The 17,997-nt window shown below is 56.4% G+C and overlaps 2 protein-coding genes across 4 annotated transcripts; both read right to left on the reverse strand.

Moving 5' to 3' along the window:
* Nucleotides 1-514: 514 nt before the first annotated feature.
* HOXA9 (homeobox A9) lies at nt 515-4,667 on the reverse strand. 2 transcript variants are annotated; one of them, XM_081102293.1, is made up of 3 exons: nt 3,252-3,644; nt 2,989-3,078; nt 515-1,918 (listed from the first exon to the last, which is right to left on the reverse strand). In XM_081102293.1, exons 1-3 carry the CDS (start codon nt 3,532-3,534, stop codon nt 1,680-1,682), a joined length of 612 nt encoding a protein of 203 aa, XP_080958419.1. In that variant the 5' UTR covers nt 3,535-3,644; the 3' UTR covers nt 515-1,679. The 2 variants fall into 2 exon arrangements, with proteins under 2 accessions (XP_080958419.1, XP_080958418.1); XM_081102292.1 differs by having other exon boundaries at nt 674-1,918; nt 2,989-4,667.
* A 4,009-nt stretch (nt 4,668-8,676) lies between these two features.
* HOXA10 (homeobox A10) lies at nt 8,677-17,855 on the reverse strand (the record flags this gene model as incomplete). Of its 2 annotated transcripts, none has more annotated exons than XM_081102306.1 (2): nt 8,677-10,281; nt 17,708-17,855. In XM_081102306.1, the coding sequence occupies 2 exons, from the start codon at nt 17,715-17,717 to the stop codon at nt 10,007-10,009; spliced, it is 285 nt and encodes a 94-aa protein (XP_080958432.1). In that variant the 3' UTR covers nt 8,677-10,006. The 2 variants fall into 2 exon arrangements, with proteins under 2 accessions (XP_080958432.1, XP_080958431.1); XM_081102305.1 differs by lacking the exon at nt 17,708-17,855 and adding an exon at nt 11,493-12,453.
* Between the last annotated feature and the right edge of the window lie 142 nt (nt 17,856-17,997).

Consider the following 17,997-nt stretch of genomic DNA (forward strand, 5'->3'; position numbering starts at 1 on the left):
GTTCCCTAAGCCACGTTGTTGGGGCGATCGGGCTCCCGTTTCCCTCTTTAGAAAGCAGGCCCTCAGCTCGTGGTCCCGCTGCCCCCCCCCCACCACCACCCCCTCACCACCACCACCAGGGAAGGCCCAGCAGTCTCCGTTTGGGCAATTCTTGGGGCGCCAAGATGGAAGAGTGGTGCTGGGCAGCGATACCCCAGATGCCAGCCCAGTTCCTCAGAGACCTCCTGGCCTTCTGGCAAATGGACACAAAGTGGGGGACCCGGGCCTCGCCGCCCCGTGTTCCCCGGCTTTCCTCCGCCTTCCTCCTTTACTCCGCTGTTGGGGCTGCTGAGCAGCCGGCCTGTGCGAGCCCTCAGGCCAGCCCGTGGCTCTGCCGTAGGTTCCAGCTCCCCAAAGCCCCGCAGAGCAAAATGGAGGTTCTGTCCTCTTCCACCCCACAGGGCCCCACCCACAGACTATCAAGGCCCCCCTGCCCCAGGAGAAGATGCAAAGAGCTGACCCGCAAAAATAAAATAAAATAATCAATATATTTTATTTGGCAAAAAGTTAAATATCTCAACACAACAATTTGGTCAGTAGGCCTCGAGGTAACTATTGCAAAATATACAGTGTATGTTCAGCCCCCAACGGAAACCCCAGATTCGTCAAGAATACAAATCTACCGTAGCCCACTGGCAGTTTCACAATGCATAATTTATTATCAATAAAATTAGCTCCATTACAGTATCACTTTCCCCCAGTTAAAATTAAACATAAACCATAGGTAGTCACCTTCTGCACATACGTATAGCTCCGAATTTCCTCCCTGTTTGTCTGGTGCAAACACAGTATTCAAGCTGGTCTGATTGCTTTTTCTTTCATATGTGGATTATATACACTAGACCAGACAGGTCTATAGAGCATGTAGAAACTAAAATGCCTGGATTTCAAAAGTGGAGAAAACCGTGAATCTATGCATCCCAGAGAACCCTTTCTTTAAAAAAAAAAATTATTTCACTGAGAAATCCTTACAGCTAATTTACAATCAAAGGCTAACAGCCTAGTTATACAGAAGACGTATTCCACTACAGAGCTATACTCTATGCAATTGTCTCCCCCTCATAAACAACCTGAGTTCAAATTGAATTCTATCTTTCACAATCACAACGGGTGTGTCACCCAGCACAGAAGTTTGAGTCACAAAAACATAATTACCACAATAAAACACAGTGTTCAAGTATCGGGCAGATCGCTCTGCCGAACAAAGAGCAAATTAAATTAACTACACAGACTAAAATCTATACAGCCCGCAGTCAACAGTTGTGCATTATAAAAAGGTAGTTGGTTTTTTTTGTTTGTTTGTTTGTTTGTTTTAAGTCAGGAACAGGTAGATTTTATAAAATATATACAAGGTAGCGTACACACAGCCATCAGCGCTAATGCCCCCTTCTTTTTATTCATTTATTTATTTATTTGTCTTAACAGAAAATGGAAAGCTTACAATACCTCCTCCATGAAAGCGGCAGGCCAAGGAGCCAGCCTGAGAAAGGTTTGCCAGGGGGAGAGATGAGGCCTGGAGTTTGGCCGCTTTGTGCGGGGGTGCTGGAGGCTTGGGTGGTATGGGGGTGGGAGAAGGGGACAGGCAGTCCTTTCTCTTGCCCTCTCATTCCATCCGCTTTCCGAAATGAACTCAAGTAGCATCACTCGTCTTTTGCTCGGTCCTTGTTGATTTTCTTCATTTTCATCCTGCGGTTCTGGAACCAGATCTTGACCTGCCTTTCAGTCAAGTTGAGCAGTCGGGCCACCTCGTACCTGCGGTCCCTGGTGAGGTACATGTTGAACAGAAACTCTTTCTCCAGTTCCAGCGTTTGATGTTTAGTGTAGGGGCAGCGCTTCTTCCGCGTGGAGCGAGCGTGGAGCCAGTTGGCAGCCGGGTTGCCTGCGGGGGTTTTGGGGGGGTGAGAAATGGGATTTAGAAGGAGAAGCACACACCCCCCACCACCACCACCTGGGCTGGGGGCTGGGGGATCTCCTGGGGCCTCCGGCCACCGGCCACCGTGCAGGATGCTGCTGAATCGGTTAGGGAAGGCGGCAGAGCCTGGGACACAATGGACCCCTGGCAGACAGAAGCGGACGGTCACTTACAATTGCGCGCAGTAAAATCTCCGCTCCCCTCCCCGCCGAGGCCCTCCTTTCTCCTCCTCGGTGCTCCTGTTCTTTCCTCTCCCCACCCACTTTCAGAACATTGTGTGGTGAGTGAAACTGGAAAACCGATCTTCTTCTTGCCAGGCAGGGGGAGACCATGCTGCCCTGTATTCGCGTGGCAAGATTGATATTCTCTGCTCCCTCGCAATAACGCTGCGTCCTCCCTTCCCCACCTTTCCTTCTGCTCTCCCCACTCCTTGTTTGACCCTGGAAGGCCGTGGGAGCGCGCAGGCCTATATTTGGCCCCTAGAAGCCCCGAGGCGGTTGATCACTTCTCCAGTTTATTAGAATAATCTGGCTGGGGGGACCCTCATGGCCCGGTAGCTTGCAGCCTCATCTTGGGCAGGATTTACACCGCCACGGGCTGACCACAAGAAGTGGAGGGAATCGGCCGTCTTCCCCAGCGTCCGGGCGCAGGCAGGCAGCCACCGCTCGGGGATAATTTAGTCACAAAAGACTCTGTGACGGACGCTGCTTTCGAAGAACGGCCCCAAGGATCTCGGTCCTCGTCCGGGGCAGCAGCGAGAGGGTGGCCGGTCTTGGCGCTGCCCGCAGCACCGCCCCGCCCCCTCTCTCGGTAGCAGCCACCTCCTCCCCCCAGCCCAGCGGGCCGCTTGTCAAGGCGCTGTGCTGCGGACTTGGGGCCTCCGTCTGAGGAGTCCCAAACAGCAACTTCTGGCTCCGGGCCTCTGCTCGGGAGGCTCCCAGGCGTGCAAAGGCGGGCTCCAGAGAAAGCTGGCGGGCTGGCAGATCCGGGTGGCCAGCGTGGAGGCGGCAGCCAGTTTGGAGGGAGGAGACACTTACTGGGATCGATGGGGGGCTTGTCTCCGCTGCTCTCATTCTCAGCATTGTTTTCGGAGAAGGCGCCTTCGCTGGGCTGTTTTTCTCTATCAACTGGAGGAGAACCACAAGCATAGTCAGTCAGGGACAAAGTGTGAGTGTCAAGCGTGGGACAGTCACCCCTTCTGGCCGACAGCGGTTCAGGTTTAATGCCGTAAGGCCGGCTGGAGGGCAAGCCCGCGAAGGAGAGCGCACCAGGCGTGGGCTCCAGCCAGGAGCGCATGTACCTGCCATCCGGCGCCGCCGCCGCCACGGGCGCCTGGGGGTGCACATAGGGGTGGTGGTGATGGTGGTGATAGACCGCGGGCACCGTGTTGGCGCCCGCAGCGTGCACCGGGTTCCAGGAGGCGCCGAACACCGCCGCCTTGGACTGGAAGCTGCATGGGCTGAAGTCGGGGTGCTCGGCCAGTGCCGCCGCCTGCCGGGCGGGCTGACCCAGGGCCCCCGAAGCATAGCGTCCCGCGCCCAGCTCGTCCGAGGCGTCGGCGCCCAGCAGGAAGGAGTCCACATAGTAGTTGCCCAGGGCCCCCGTGGTGGCCATCGCCGCACCCCGCGCCCTGCCGGCCGGCCTGACCCGTGGAAATTATGAAACTGCAGATTTCATGTAACAACTTGGTGGCACCGGGGAGGGAAGTACAGTCACCTAATAAGTTGCCGGCGCCCGCGCCCCCATTGGCCACGCGCGTCACGTGGCCACCCAGCAGAACAATAACGCGTAAATCACTCCGCACGCTATTAATGGCCCGGTGTTTTGCAGTCATAATTTTTATAGCAAAAGCCATATGTTTTTATGCAAAGAGATCGCAGCGCTCAACGATCGGGTTTGTTTTAATTGTGGCCAACGAAGATTAAAAGATCAAATCTGGCCTTGCGTCTGGACTCCCTCCCCTTCGCGCCGCCACCACCAGACACACACTTCTTCAGCGGACTATTTTATATCACAATTAATCACGCCATCAGCCCGGCGCGGGCCCCGCGTGCGAGTGCGGCCGGCAGAGCCCCCCGACATAAAATTAGACAATAATTGAAGCCATAAAAAAGCAACCAAATCGCATTCTCGCTCTACTGTATTTAAATCTATATTTATATTTCATAAGGAGTTATTGTTTCAGAAGCCACACAGGCTGGTGGGAAGTTGGGAACGACCAACAGATTCCTTTACCTCGCCGTGGCTCCCAGTTGTAAACATTTACGAGGACTTGGAAAGGTTAAGTTAGACTGTTGTGTTGGTTGGCGGCTCCCTGTAAATAATCCCCCGCGGTCCCAGGAGATGCGAGTTTACCGGGGCGGCTTCAGAAAGTCAAATTCAACGCAGCAGCCGTCCCAAACGGAGCCGCCGCGGGCCCTGCCGGGGCGCGCTGGCCAGGGACAGGCCGTCCGGAGGACACAGCCTGTGGAGGGCCCCTGGGGTCGGCCTGACCCGATCGCAGGGTGTCCAGGCAGCTCCCAATGTACCGCTGAGTCTCCAGCGAGCGTCCGACCAGGGAGCAGCCAGCCAGCGCTGAGCCCAGCGTTTGGGGGCCTGCTGGGGCCGCGCGTTCCCTGACCCCCCCCTTCCCTTGGACACAGCTGGCGCCCCAGCCCCGTGCTCTGACCTCCGAGGCTCTAATGCTGAGTTCTGCTAGTCGCACTCCCTTAACCCGAGCTGCAAAAAAAAAAAAACCCCTACGAGGCAGCATAACAGGCGAATTCGGCCTAAGAGACCTGGCGGCTCAGTAGCCAGGAGGCCCGCTGCGGAAAGGCTGGCCTCCGGGCCCAGTATGAATCCTTCAGGCCTCCCTCCTTCTGTCCTTCCTTCCTTCCTCCCTTCCTGGCCACTGCCCCTGGCGGGCCCGCCTGGCTAACCCACGCAGCCCGGCGGCTCAGCGGAGTTACAAGACCCAACGTGAGGCGGCCACAGCTCAAGGCCAGGGCCAGAAATTAAACCGGGGAGGGGCATGGGGCATTGACTTTAATCCCATCCCTCAGCTTGACCAGATTGAGGAGGGTGCTTCTCACCCCCCAGAGCCTTTCAGGGGTAAATTGGCCTCTTTGTTAATTGGAAGGAAGAAAAAAAACCCACCAAATACAAGCGGAAAGCAGCGACTCCTAAAAAACGGGGTAATTAAATTCACGTGTGAACACTGTGCCTGCAAGAGTGTGTTTCTCATTAGCCCACTTCCCTGGCGGCGAGGGCGGGCGGGTGGACTGGGCTGTTTCCATCTCTTGTTTTTTTGCCTTCAGTCTCCCCAACAGTCCCAGTAACCCCTCCCCAAACCCTGATACACCCCTATCCCTCAATGGGGACCTTCAAATGTCATGCTCTCCCCCCAGCTGAAAAGCCACAGGGAGACCAACCGGGTCCCTCTCCGGGGTCCCTCTCCGGGGTCCCTCTCCGGAAGAAGGAAGAGGGAAGTGACCAACACAATAAACTCCTACCACTGGCCAGGGGGTCCTGGCCACCTCAGTTCCCTCCCGCACTAATATTTGTCCTTCCCGTATAAAGTCCTCCGGGCTATTCCCATCCCCTCCACAGCCCAAGGTGTCCCAAATATCCCGCAGTTTGGGGAACCTCTGAGATTTTCATTAAGAAAATTAACCCGGAGGAAATCTTCACTCCTAATTGTAATTGTCTGCAAACAGGCTGCCTTTTCCACTTTTTTGTACCCAGAGAAGACACGAATTATTTATAGTATTTTTTTAAGTAGAAAGGCCGTCCTTTAAATAGCCTTAGCCCCCCCAAAATTGGACAGCTACTAAGTAATTAGCAGGGCTTGAGTGTTAACTGATCCTCACTGGTGCCTAAAATGGGGGGGAGGGTGTGTTCCAAAACCAAAAATATCCCTCCTCAGCCCAGAGGTTTGAGGAGAGACCATTCAGGTTTTTGTGTTTGCTTTCATTTTGGAAGTAAAAGGGGTTGTGTGTGCATAAAGAATAAATGGGAGTGGTTACAAATTGTCTCTTTTTGCCCAGAGTTCTAAAACCTTGGCCTCCAAAACAAATCCAATACTCGGGTCCTGAAAATGACAGAGGCGTTGAGGGTAACACCGTGTGGGCCTTTCAGATAACAGGACCCAGAACCGGGGCTAAGAAGTGAAAACAGTGCCGGGCCCAAAGCTGAGCAGTGCTGCTGGATGGAAGCAGCCTGAAGGCCCCACGTGCGGTGGGAGTGGGGGCTGGAGAGGGATGGAGGTTGTTTTTAGCTCCCAGTAAAAATGAGACTCCTCCGACTGGCTTCCAGCACAACTTGGAATATGGACTCGACTTTGTATTCCAATGGCTCAGGAATTTAGAATTCCTTTCCCCTATTATTTGGAACACGGTTGCTAGAAGGGTCCCTTTCTCCAGCAGTCTTCTGCACAAGGATGCCATATCCAACATCCCCTGACTCTGAACCTGATAGAAGCTGCTGGCAAGCAAGCAGCCAGTCTTTGCCCTGGCAGGCCCCCTTATCGCGGTTAAAGCCGGAGCTGAGACCTGCAGGGCCCGAGAGCCCAGGAAGCTTCCGGAGAGTGCCCTCCACGAGCCTGGCTGAGCCTGAGCCCAGGTCCCAGCCTCCGGCCTGCAGGGAAGCTGGCGAAGGCCTCCTTGCAAAAACCTCGGGAATGCTCCCCCATCGGATCGCCGGGGCTGCCGTTGCTGACGGATGGAGTAGGAACGCAAGGCCGCCGCCATCCGGTCGTGACCATAACCGAGGCCGTGTCTGCGCTCAGATCCACAGCCCGTGTCTGCGCTCAGATCCACAGCCCGTGTCTGCGCTCAGATCCACAGCCCGCGACAGACGCCCCGGCGAGCCCTTCCTTGTCAGGACACGATCTCTACTTGAGAGTACAGAGAGAGAGAGAAAAATAAGACAGCCTCCACCCTGGCTCTTCCCAAGCCAGCCCTAGCTAGGTCCCTCCAGAAGGAAGAGCTGGAGAGTAGAGGAAATGGAGATAGGGAGGGAAATGGACAGAGAGATCAAAGAAAATAAACAAAATTGAAGAAAAGGGAAGGAAAGAAGGGATGAAGTAAAGAAAAGAGGGTAGAGAAGAAAGAGGAAAGAGGGAAGGAAAGAGTCCACAGCGGCTCCTGGGAGCGGAAAGCGGCTGCAAGAGAGAAGGGTAAGGCCAGGATGCCAGCCCCCGTCTGCCTTGTCCGTTCTAGTTCGTGCGGAGTGTTCACTGGCAAAGGGATCTTTTCTTATTTCCCGCCCTGGATTGGGGCTGATGCTGCCCTGGCTTTGCAGGAGAATGGCGGGGTCCCTGGCCAGGCACGGGCCAGGAGCCCGAGAAGCTCGGGATGGAAGTGTGCGCCCCTGACCTTGAATGGCCCCGGGCCCAGAATTCCTACCACGCCCCCGGCGTCCGCTAAGGCTCAGCTAACCTGACCGTACCTGCAGGGGCCAGGTGGAGATGCGGGTGCGGCCAGCAGCCTGCCAGAGCTCTGAGAAGGAGGCAGGGACGAGGTTCTTGCGCGGGGAAAGCCGAGGTTGCCACCACAGGCCTGGCACGACCGGAGCCTGGATGCCCCGCCCGGCCCGGCCTCCGCGCGCACTGGTACCTGGAGACGATTTCAACTGAAGTAATGAAGGCAGTGTCGTGCTGTCGAGAGAAAGGTGGATCCCAACAACAGGAAACTACCTAAATCACCGACCAGTTCTGGTGCTTGCCCGCCGCCGCCACCGCCGCCGCCGCCGCCGCAGCCGCCGCCGCCGCCGCCGCAGCCAAGGGAGAACCCTGCGATCGCGCCCGGCCCGGCCCCTCGCCAACCTGCGCCCGCCGCTGCCAGGGTCGGGGCTGCCGCTAAGGCATTACGGAGGGAGCAGCCACCGGCCCCTGTAAGGTAAACCTTGGAGAGGGAGGGAAGTACGTTAACAGCGAGAGAGGAAAATAGAAGGAGGGGAGAGAGCGAGAAGAGAGAGCGAGCAGTGTGCGCGCTGGTTCCCCAAATCTTGCAGCTCAGCAAGCGGGCGCCGAGCGGCGGCAGCCCTGGGAGACTCACAAGCGCCAGGGACAGCCCCGAGCCCGGCTCCCTGTCTGGTCTCGGCCTCCCGCGCTCGCTCCCCACCGCTCGCTCTCCCCCTCTCTCCCTCCCAGACAGGCAGCCAGCCGGGGCGCGCGCTCCCGAGCCCCCTCCCCCCTGCCGTCGCCTCCCCCCACCTCCCGCGAGCAGGAAACGCGTGGCCCCGCGGAGGGCGACCAGGTGGGGGAGGCTGTGCTGGGGGAGGGGGGGGGGTCCAGGCAGCCCGGCCGCGGTCTACCTAATCGCTGCCTCGGACGCTAGTGAGGCGCTGTGGGCCCAGCCTGATCCCGGGATTCCTAGACTGGGGGTCATCTAGGACCAGGGGACCCACAAAATAACCAGCCTGTGCGAGCCTCCCTGGGGCTCCCGAAAGAAATCCTGTTTGGCTTCCTCTGTCTATGAAGCTCCTCTCTCAACTGAAACCACCGGTCCAAGACAGCCACAATCCAGATATACTAGCAAGTCATAAAACTGAACAAAAGCCGACAAACCTTACGGCACCAGGGCTATAGGGCCCAGACAAATTACGACTGTCTAGGTAATATTTAAATAGATGCCTAAAGTAATTGCAGGGGGCGCGGGCTAGTCCTCCTGTTGTAAAAGTGGTGGACGGGATAAAGTGGAAGGTGAAGATAAGAAGTCAAAAAAAGAGGTAAAATTAAAAAGCTTCATTCCACAGCTTTTATTCTTCTATAAGAACATAAACATCATCTTTTTTTTTCCACGCACAGCAGCATTACAATATTAATTTATTCTGATTTAAGATTAGAAGTAAATAGAGCTAGAACTAACATTTATAATAACGATAGAATGCATTTGCATAAAACAAGATTGGCAATTTTTCATAATAATAGACATTTATACAGATTTGCATTTATAGTTTTTTTTTCTTTTTCTGCACCTACAGGTTTGACCCTTTTATGCATGTAACTTCACAGTATAAAGGAAACCAACAATGTCTCCCTCTCTAGTCTATTCCGCTTGCCCCAGCCCTCCTCGGCTTCCATGAATTTTGGAAAGAAAAAAAATAAAGGAAGAAATAAAAAGAGGGGGGGGGACAAACCTCCACAAGATAGGGAGAGTTGTGGTGTGCTTGTCTTGTGTTACCAGTGGTAACGATTACTTTATGACAAAAATCCACTAAATCCACATGTATAAACAGAACTACATCAGATTATTTATCTATAGCCAGAGGATATGGAAATTCAGAGGAAAGGGAAATAATTTAGTCCCACAATGCAAGACCTTACACAAACTGGAAGAGGAGTTTCCTTATCCTGGTCTTTTTTTTTTTCCCCCTTCTTTTTTCTTTCTTTCTTTTAAAGCTGGGATATCTTACAGAGGAAGGAAAATGCCATCTTCCTGACTCCCTCCATGTTCCAATCAGCCAAAGTCAAGCCCTTTTGTCAACCTGTATGTCCATGCCCATAAGCCCTTCTCTTTGCCAAGGAAGAAAGGAAGAAAGAGAAAAGAAACCCAGGGCCTGTATCCCCTGATTAAACACAGCCCAACACTTCAGGCCTGGGGGCCCCGCTGGTGGCTCCTTGCACCATTGACCTCAGGCCAGACACCTCAGCGCCTACAATGGGACCTGGCCTTCCGGCTGGGTTTGCCCGGCCCCCCGCAGGAAACCAGCTCCACCGGGAGCACAGGGGCCATTTTGAGCAGTGGAGTCATCCAGACGGACAAACCATCCCAGTTCGCACTTGACACTTAGGACAATCTTTATCTACATAGGATTTTAGAGCGATATGGCTTTACCCCAGAACACAACAACAAAAAACCAGCACCTAGCAAACAGACAAAGAAACAAAACGTCAGAACAAACCAGCCCTGCACTGATGTAATGGCCAGCGAAATGGCGAGTGTGGGAGGGAGGAACGGGCGCCCGCACAGGTGCGAGTTCCTGGGAAGAGGCTGAAGACAGAGGGAGGAGAATGGCTCTCTGGAAGCAGGGGGAGAAACAAACAAAAACAAAACGGCATTGCCTGGAGCTTCATCAGGAAAAATTAAAGTTGGCTGTCAGCTCCCGGATCCGGTTTTCTCGGTTCATTTTCTTCAGTTTCATCCTGCGGTTCTGAAACCAGATTTTAACTTGTCTGTCCGTGAGGTGGACGCTGCGGCTGATCTCGAGGCGCCGCTCTCGAGTAAGGTACATGTTGAACAGAAACTCCTTCTCCAGCTCCAGCGTCTGGTGCTTCGTGTAGGGGCAGCGCTTCTTCCGGCCGCTCTTTGCCGTGAGCCAGTTGGCTGCGTTTTCGCCTTTGGTATTGCCTGGCATTTTAAGGGAATAAAGAGAAGGTTAAATCGAGGCAATGCGGGCTGACTACCGGGGTGAATTTGGGCCTCCTCTGCCACAGGAGGGATGCCCTAAGTCACACACAGAGAGGTGTGCTCCCCGCTCTCCGTTAGCTTGCTTGCCCAGGAAGAGCAGTTCCTCCAAAAGGAACGTGCAAAATCCAGTGGGCCCCCAATCTACACCCACCCTCCCAATTCACATTTTCATCCACTTCTTTCCAAACACCTGTTTTAGCACAAAGCTGCCAGGTGCTTGCAGAACGAAGGGCCTGGGAGGACAGGCCTGTATACCTTGAACTTAATGCCTTATTTTTTCCTTCGAGTTGTGCCCCAAGACATACAAGCATTTCCTGTAGCCCCCCAGCCTGGGGTCTGGGGTGCTTACTTGGTAGGGGGGTGGGCAGCATAGCTGTGTCTCACTGCAGCCCCCTCCTTGCCCAAGGCCTGGCGAGGAGAGGAAGACGGACATAGTTGGGACTTGGGGAAGGCACGCACACACAAAAAAAAAACTGATTGGGGTCAAGGGCCTGCCTGCCTTCACGTCTCTCCAGGAGCCAGGGACATGCAGTCTGGGCGACTCTGAGTTCCAGGGGAAGCGAAAAGGTCCCTCTCTGCCTCTCAGCTCAGGGCCCCGGCTCCCGGGCCGCATTTGCCTTTCTTCTACCCGCAACAAGGATTCCCGCCCCTGCAGCAACTTTGAAAAAAGCATGGGGGATCGTAAACTCGAACTTCGCCGGTTAATGGGCTTATTTATTGGTGCTGGCGGCTGCTTATTTTGGATGCCTTACAAACATCCGTGCTATCTGCGGGCGAGACACTTTCCCTCCCTCCCCTCCCCCGCGTGGGCCGCGCCTCGCAGCCTGGGCCCAGACCACGGGTGAGGGTGCTCCGGCCCACGGAGGACATGCACGAGAGGGGGGCTGCTCGCCGGGATCCTCGCCCCCAGCCGGGGTGAGCTGAGGCCAGCGCAGAGGACGTCTTGGTGTGGGGCGCTAAGCTGGACATGAATTTTTACGGCGTCCCCACGCCCAAATATTAAAAAGCAAGTTCACAAGGTCAGGCTGCCTGCAGCTCAGGCCAAGGCCGGGCGGCTGCTGCGCGGACTCCTGGCTTCCTGCTCCTGCCCTGCGCTGGGCAGGCCTGCCAGCCTGCCCGCCAGCCTGCGGCCCGTGACGCGCCCTGCTTACCCAGGGAGTCCTTCTCGGGCGAGGCTTTGCTGCTCTCGGAAGGGGCCGGGGACAGCTCCTCGGCGGCCGAGGACGACGCGTGCGCCTCCTCGTCGCCTTGCGAGCCCCCGCCACCGCCACTGCATGTCAGCGTGGGGGGCGGCGGCGAATCGAGGGCTCGCTCCTTCCGGGCTGCGTCCGCCGAGCCGGAGGCCAGCGCAGGTGGCGGGTCGAAGCCGCGCCCGGGGGGCTGCGCGGGGAACGGGCCGGCGCCCAGATGCTGCGCGCCGCCGCCGCCGTAGCCCTTGGCCGTGCCGTAGGCCTGGGAGAGGCGGAAGTAGCCGGGCACCGGCACCCCGCTGGAGCTGCCCAGGGCGCAGCCGTCGGGCGGCGGGCCCCGCGGGAAGGGGGCCAGCTCGGCGGCGGCGGCCGAGCCTTTGGGGCATTTGTCCGCCGCGTCGTAGAGGCAGTAGGAGCTCTCCTCTTTGATGTTCTGCGCGAAAGAGCACGAAGTGGCCTGCGGCGGGGGCTGGGGTTGTGGCGGCGGCGGCGGCGGCGGCTGCTGGGGCTGCGGCGGCGGCGGCCCCTCCGGCGGCTCCATCCGGCAAGACCGGGGCGCCTCCAGCCACAGGTCTATGGGCGCGGGCGGGTAGCCGTGCGAGCCGGGACCCAGGCCCCCGCCGCCGCCGCCGCCGCCGCCGCCGCCGCCCGGCGACGCCGCCTCATTGCGCTTGCCTCCCAGAGCCGGGAAGAGCCCGCAGCTCTGCAGCCCGTAGGGCAGGTCGGCGGCCGGCGGCAGGTAGACCCCGCCGTGGGCGAAGTAGCCGCCGCCCCCCGTGCCGCCGCCGCCGCCGCCAGGCTCCACTCTGCCGGAGCTGATGAGCGAGTCGACCAAAAAAGAGTTCGCGGCGGGGCTCTCCGAGCATGACATTGTTGTGGGATAATTTGGCGAAGGGAGCAGATAGCCCTTTCTGGCTGACATTTCTTGTGCAAAACATGCTGAATACGATTAGCAATCCCCCCGCACCGCGGCGGGCGCCCGCAGCCAATCCTGAGCCAGCGTTGCCGCGCGACCACTCCCAGTTTGATTTCGTAGGCTTGGGGCCGCTCTCCGAGGGCGCCCTCCGAGCCCGCGATTGATATAAATATGTAATCTGTATTGACGGACCGCGAGACGCACACCCAATACCTCAGCCCCAAGGCCGGGAGCTGCGGGGGCCGCCCCGAAGTGGCCGGGGTCGGGGGAGGAACCTGGCCCTGGGGCTCGCCCAGCCCCTGCCCTGACTTGAACCCTCTTTGGAACTGTGTTTGCAGGGTCCTGCGGCCCCGCGCTGTGAACCAGCGGGGTGTTTATGGTGCGCACCCTGGCCTGCCTTGGGTGCTCCCCTTCCTTATTTCGGAATTTGCCACTAGCTCTCCGTCCACTCTAAACACCGAGGGGTCCGAGGGGTCCTCTCAGGGCCTCAAGCTCTCCCCATTCAGGTCTGGAGCTGTCTCCCCAAAGTGGCAGACCTGGCCCTAGGCCACCAGGACCCTCAGAGTGAGTGCCTGAAGTCCAGAGCGACTGGAAGCTGGCAATTGCCACTTAATGTTTGCATCCCACACAGAATTTCCCCCACAGTGTGATGCCCTGGCCCCCTGTACTCTCCTCTGCCAGTCTGTGGGTCTAGTTGGGCTCTTGGCCTCTGGTGCCCATACCCGCTTGCTCCTGGGTGGACCTTGCTGGGCTAGCATGAGTGGGGGGTGTGGAAGGAACTGGCAACCTGACAGACTCCTCCGACCCCCACTCTGAGTCCAGGTCCAGGCACCCCCAGCCCCATCACCCTGTCGGGCTCCAAGCCCTTCCAGGGAAGTGAAAGGAACGTTGGTCTTCAGGCAGGGTCTCTGGCTTGCCCTAAGGGAGGACCAGGAGGGGAAATTCGGAGGAGGGATGGCCAGCAGACACCTCTGACACAGTATTCTCGAGTTCTCCCTTCAGCCTTGGCATTCACACGCTCCTGGAGGCTATGTATGACAGAAACCAGTGTCACCACACTCCTGCTCCCGTCCCCTCCTTCCTTCCTCCTCCCCTCCAAACCCGGCCGGAGCAGCCCTCACTCCCGCAGTATATGCATTTTAAGGGGGCCCACGGTGAGGAAATCTGTTCCCTGCGAGGCAGGGGCGGGCTCCTGGCCCAGAGACGGCAGCCTTTAGGGGATAGGCCCTTTGCTGAGCAGACCCCCAGGTCTCCTTCTTCCGTGGCTGCCAGGACCTGCTCTAAGTCAACTGGAAACGGCGGGCCCTTGGCGCTAGCCCCCAAGTGTGGGCCTCACACTGGTCTCAGGAAACTCGACCTTTTCCGGCCGGATCCAGTGGAGGCCGGGAGGTCGCGGCCTTGCCCCTGGCCTGCGGGCTACAGCTCCCCAGGATGCCCCAGGCCTGCCTGCCCCACCAGCTCCAGCCCCTGCGGAGGCCTTGACTGCGGCTGCTGCGCGCTGAGATCCCAGGCAGCCAACCGGCAGGGCTCTGCGCCGCGGGGAGAGACCCTTGCATCCCGGGTGATTTGTCAGGCACGCAGCCTTGTTCTTCCAAGTATAAACCAAGTCCAAGGAGGAAGTGAGGCCGGAGAGGACCCAGGGAGAGCTCTCGGGAGAGTGGGCGACAGCGCCCGAGAGCTGGCTTCTGAGATGCAAGCAGCTGCGGTCTCTGTGGGAGCAGCTACTGGGAGCGCAGAGCCCCAGGGCCGCGCCAACGCTTGCGCTGCGCTGCGCTCCAGCCACTTCCACCTCTGCTACCCGAGGTTACTGGCTCTGCGGGCTGGGCATCGGGGACGGAGAAAAGGGAAAGGGAGGAAGACAGATCGAGAGGGACAGAAGGTGAGAAGAACGGAGGGAGAGGAAAGCGAGAAGGTGATAGAGCAAGCCAGTTCTTCCCAATCTGACAGGGTCTTGAGGCTGCGGCATCCATGCAGCAGAACCAAGTGCGGGAGATTAGGAACTACCCTTCACTCTCCATGTCGCTTTCAGGACAAGACCAAGGCAAATTCTAACCTGGCGAAGCCCCTGAGGCCCTCGAACTTGAGCACAGAAAGGTGTCCGAGCGCCTCAGCCTCGGGCCCTTCTCCGATGGGCCTGGTCCTTGCCGGGCTTGCCTTGCCAGGAGGGTGGAGCTGACAGGACTGCTGTGCTCACAGTGCTGCGGAGAAATGCCGCAAAGCCGAGGGCTACCTGAGCTTGGGCTTTGCCCCCCAGGGCTGTTCATGCCTCTCCGGAAAGCTCTGCCAAGTGGAAAGCAGGTCACAAGAACGAGAGGGTTTCTTGAGGAAAACACGAGCCCCATCAGGCCAGTGGGCCAGGACTTTGTGCCTTTTCAGACTAGAGGCAGAAAGCGATTACCCAGACCCCAGGTTGGGAAGGGCCAATGGCCATAGGATAGGTTGCTTGAGAGGGGCGGCTAAGAAAATAAAGTGAAAGACTGATCTAAACCCGTCTTTCTTTGCCTTTTTGGAAGTTAAGGCCCCTTTGCAAAACCAAGGCCAAGTCCTGCCTCTTGACCTGTGGAAAATGGTAGTCTGTGCATTCCCACAATTCGACCCATCCTTTTCCAGGAGTTCAGAGACCCCTCAAAGCCAAGGCCCTCCAGGATGTTCCAGGACTCCCCCGGAATTCAGCTCCCCTGATGATCGGACTGGTCACACAAGCCCAGTGCCCTGTGTAAGCAGCTCTGGCCTGGTCCGATCAGGGCCCGGTAGGGTGGCCAAATGGGCTTCTAGGCTGGATGGGATCCAAGAGCATGCACATGCCGATCCAAGCTACAGAAGTCAGCTTGATGCTGCATCTGCTGCAAGAAGGCGCCTGGCTCCCAGACCATGGCATTGGCACTTGGGCCTTCCCCAATCTTTGGGGGAGAACTGGATGTTTTTCTTCAGCATTATTCTTGCACCCCACCCCTTGTAATAAACCCATTGGGATGTTTCCTTTGTGTTGTTTCTTGCTTTGTTTTTTTTTAAGCGTGTAAACCTGTGTGAGAGCCCCTCTCTGACCTAGGACCACCGCCCAACCCCAAGCTGGGCCTGCAGCGCGGAAAGCCAAAGGAGTGGCTGCGGGTAGGCTTGGGACGCACCCTGGCCTGCTGGTTGGAACAAGAAGGTATCAGCGTAGCAGAAGCTCAGGTTAAGCCCTCTCCCTCGGCCTGGAGCTCTCAGCATCCCTGACCGCCCCAAGGCTCCACACTCCCCAGACTGTAAGCCCGGGGTGTTCGCTTGCTCAATAGACTATTCCATTTATCCAGCGCCTCGGCTTCCCTCAGGTGCCCCCCGCCCCCTTCCAGAGATTAAGAAAAGCGATTCAGTTGCAGCAAGGCTGGCTGCAGGACACACTCTCTCCGCTTGCCCGTTTGTCTCTCTTCCTTTCCCCCTCCTTCCCAGCTGCTGAGTTTCTCCCTCGCCTTCTGGACGCCTTTGACCTAAAACTCGGTGGCTGCTTGCTTCAACCAGGCCTGCCGGAGCCGACGTTTTATTTAGGAGTAAACATCGCCTATTTCTACCTGGTAGTAATACCCCTCCCCCATGGCTGTGGAGCCAAAGTAAAGGCCAGCCAGGCGAGTGGAATAAACCCTTTGGCGATGCAGTTCACCGGACAGCGGATTCCTCCTCCTGAGAAAGCCCTTGCAGACCACCACAGAAATCAAACTGTTATTACAAAAAGTTCCTTAAAACGTACTGGTTCCTGAGATTGAGATACGCAGTAAACAGTTTCTATCTGAATGTTTTTGAGACTCAGACCGGCCATAGAGTTGGGCTTTGGCCCACAGAGGAAAAATCAACGCTACGTTCACATATCCGCTTTAACAAAAAATTCTGGACTGCCCTGATTCCTGCATTTACTGCAGAATTAGAAAAAAAAATTTTATAAGCAGTGACATTCTTTTCCACATTATCTTTAGGAATAGTAATATTTCCAGGGATATTTGATGTATTTGCTTTGAATCAATCAGGTGCAAAGCAGCCCACTTTTTTTTTTTCTTTTTCTAAATCCAACAACTGAACTGGTCCTGTTCTCCTGATAGGGGGAGTGTTGAGGCCTTTTCACGCACATCCTAAGCTGCAATATTCTTAGTTTTGTCCCTAGTAAACTGCCTCTGTCTTTGAAACTCCTGGCAGCTCTGGGATTTTAGGGATGGCTCAGGCTGCAGAGAGCGCCGTGTGGGTGCCCACTCCTTGGCTGCCTTATTCTGGCAGACTTTGGGGGCCTGTGCTCAACAAAGACTAGTGACTTTGGAGGTGAAAATTTACACATATGTGTACACACACACACACACACACACACACTGGCAGCACTTACTTTCTCTAAGATTCCCCCGTTCACCCATGCACTGCATGCTTGTGAAAAAAATAGCCAGCTCGAGAAACCATATGAAAACATATTGGAATAAAGATGTTAATACAGGAAAAGAGGGAATTTGAATCTGCCCTCCAAAATGTAAGTGAAATGACTATTTTGAAATTGTTTTAGGACAACCCTGAGGGAGGGATGGTTGACCCCAGTTTGTCCTCGGTGCCAGCTTTTTAAAATATATAGGCATTTGCCAGTACAGTGGTCGCATCCTTGCAAAATATGCAAAAGATCTCAATTTTACATCTAAGAAATTGCTGCAAAATCCCAGCCAGGTTTATAGCAGTACCGTCCAAATAAGTGGCAAGACTTATCTGGAAGCCTTGGAAATCAAACGCCACTTTTCTGACTTGGCCTTTTGGGGAACAAAGGTTTCCCGCTGGCTGCTAGGCAGACCTAGAGACCGCACCTGGTTGGAAACCAGCGACCACCGCCGTCTGCCCCAGGGAATAAGACCGCCCCAGCGACCAGGGTCGCTGACCACCTCATTGTTTGAGTAGAAACTTTCTGTTTTCCCCAGTCCCGCCATCTCTTTCTCCCCAACACAAACCCCTATTCCAGCACCGCCCAGACTCTTCCTCTTAGATGCCCCCCATCCCTGGCTCATCCATTCTGAATACTTTTACAAAATGGATGGGTTGCCTTGGGTTTTTAGCGGCGCAAGGAGCTGAAATCGTCAACTTTCCCACTGAGGCCTCCCCTTTCCAACCTTAGGGAGCTAGGCGGAGGTAGGTGGGCTGACCACCTATAGCGTCACCCCGGAGCGCACAAACCCAGCCACTCTCCCCTGCCCCGCTCAAGCATCGGCCACCTCCCTACTCCCGCCCCAGCCCGTTTGAAATCGCTAAACTTGTGGCCTCTTACCTGGACACATTTCCGAAGAAATCCCTGCCAAGGGACAGCTGGCTTCTCCGCGCCAAGAACGCCCGCGAGGCCTAGAGAAGGCGCGTTGCTTTAAATGACAGCACCAACCACATCTTGCAGGAGAGCACCCCTTTTTTGAGATGGAAGGGAGCGGGACAAGTGAAATAATGTAACGTGCAGCTCTTAGTATCAGGAGCGAACAAAGGCCAAGAATCGCGCTGGGGTTCCCGGCTCCCCGGCGGCTTTGACATTGATCGGAAGTGCGCCATCTCGTGGCGGCGGAGCGCCTA

This window comes from Myotis nattereri, assembly GCF_964212035.1.
Source record: "Myotis nattereri genome assembly, chromosome: 11".
Lineage (NCBI taxonomy): Eukaryota > Metazoa > Chordata > Mammalia > Chiroptera > Vespertilionidae > Myotis > Myotis nattereri.

Excerpts from the sequence above, each read along its gene's own strand:
- HOXA9 (XM_081102292.1), bottom strand. The coding sequence starts at position 3,565 with ATGGCCACCACGGGGGCCCTGGGCAACTACTATGTGGACTCCTTCCTG. Across the intron at positions 1,919-2,988 it reads CAAGCCCCCCATCGATCCCA|GCAACCCGGCTGCCAACTGG; the intron begins GTAAGTGTCTCC and ends AAACCCCCGCAG.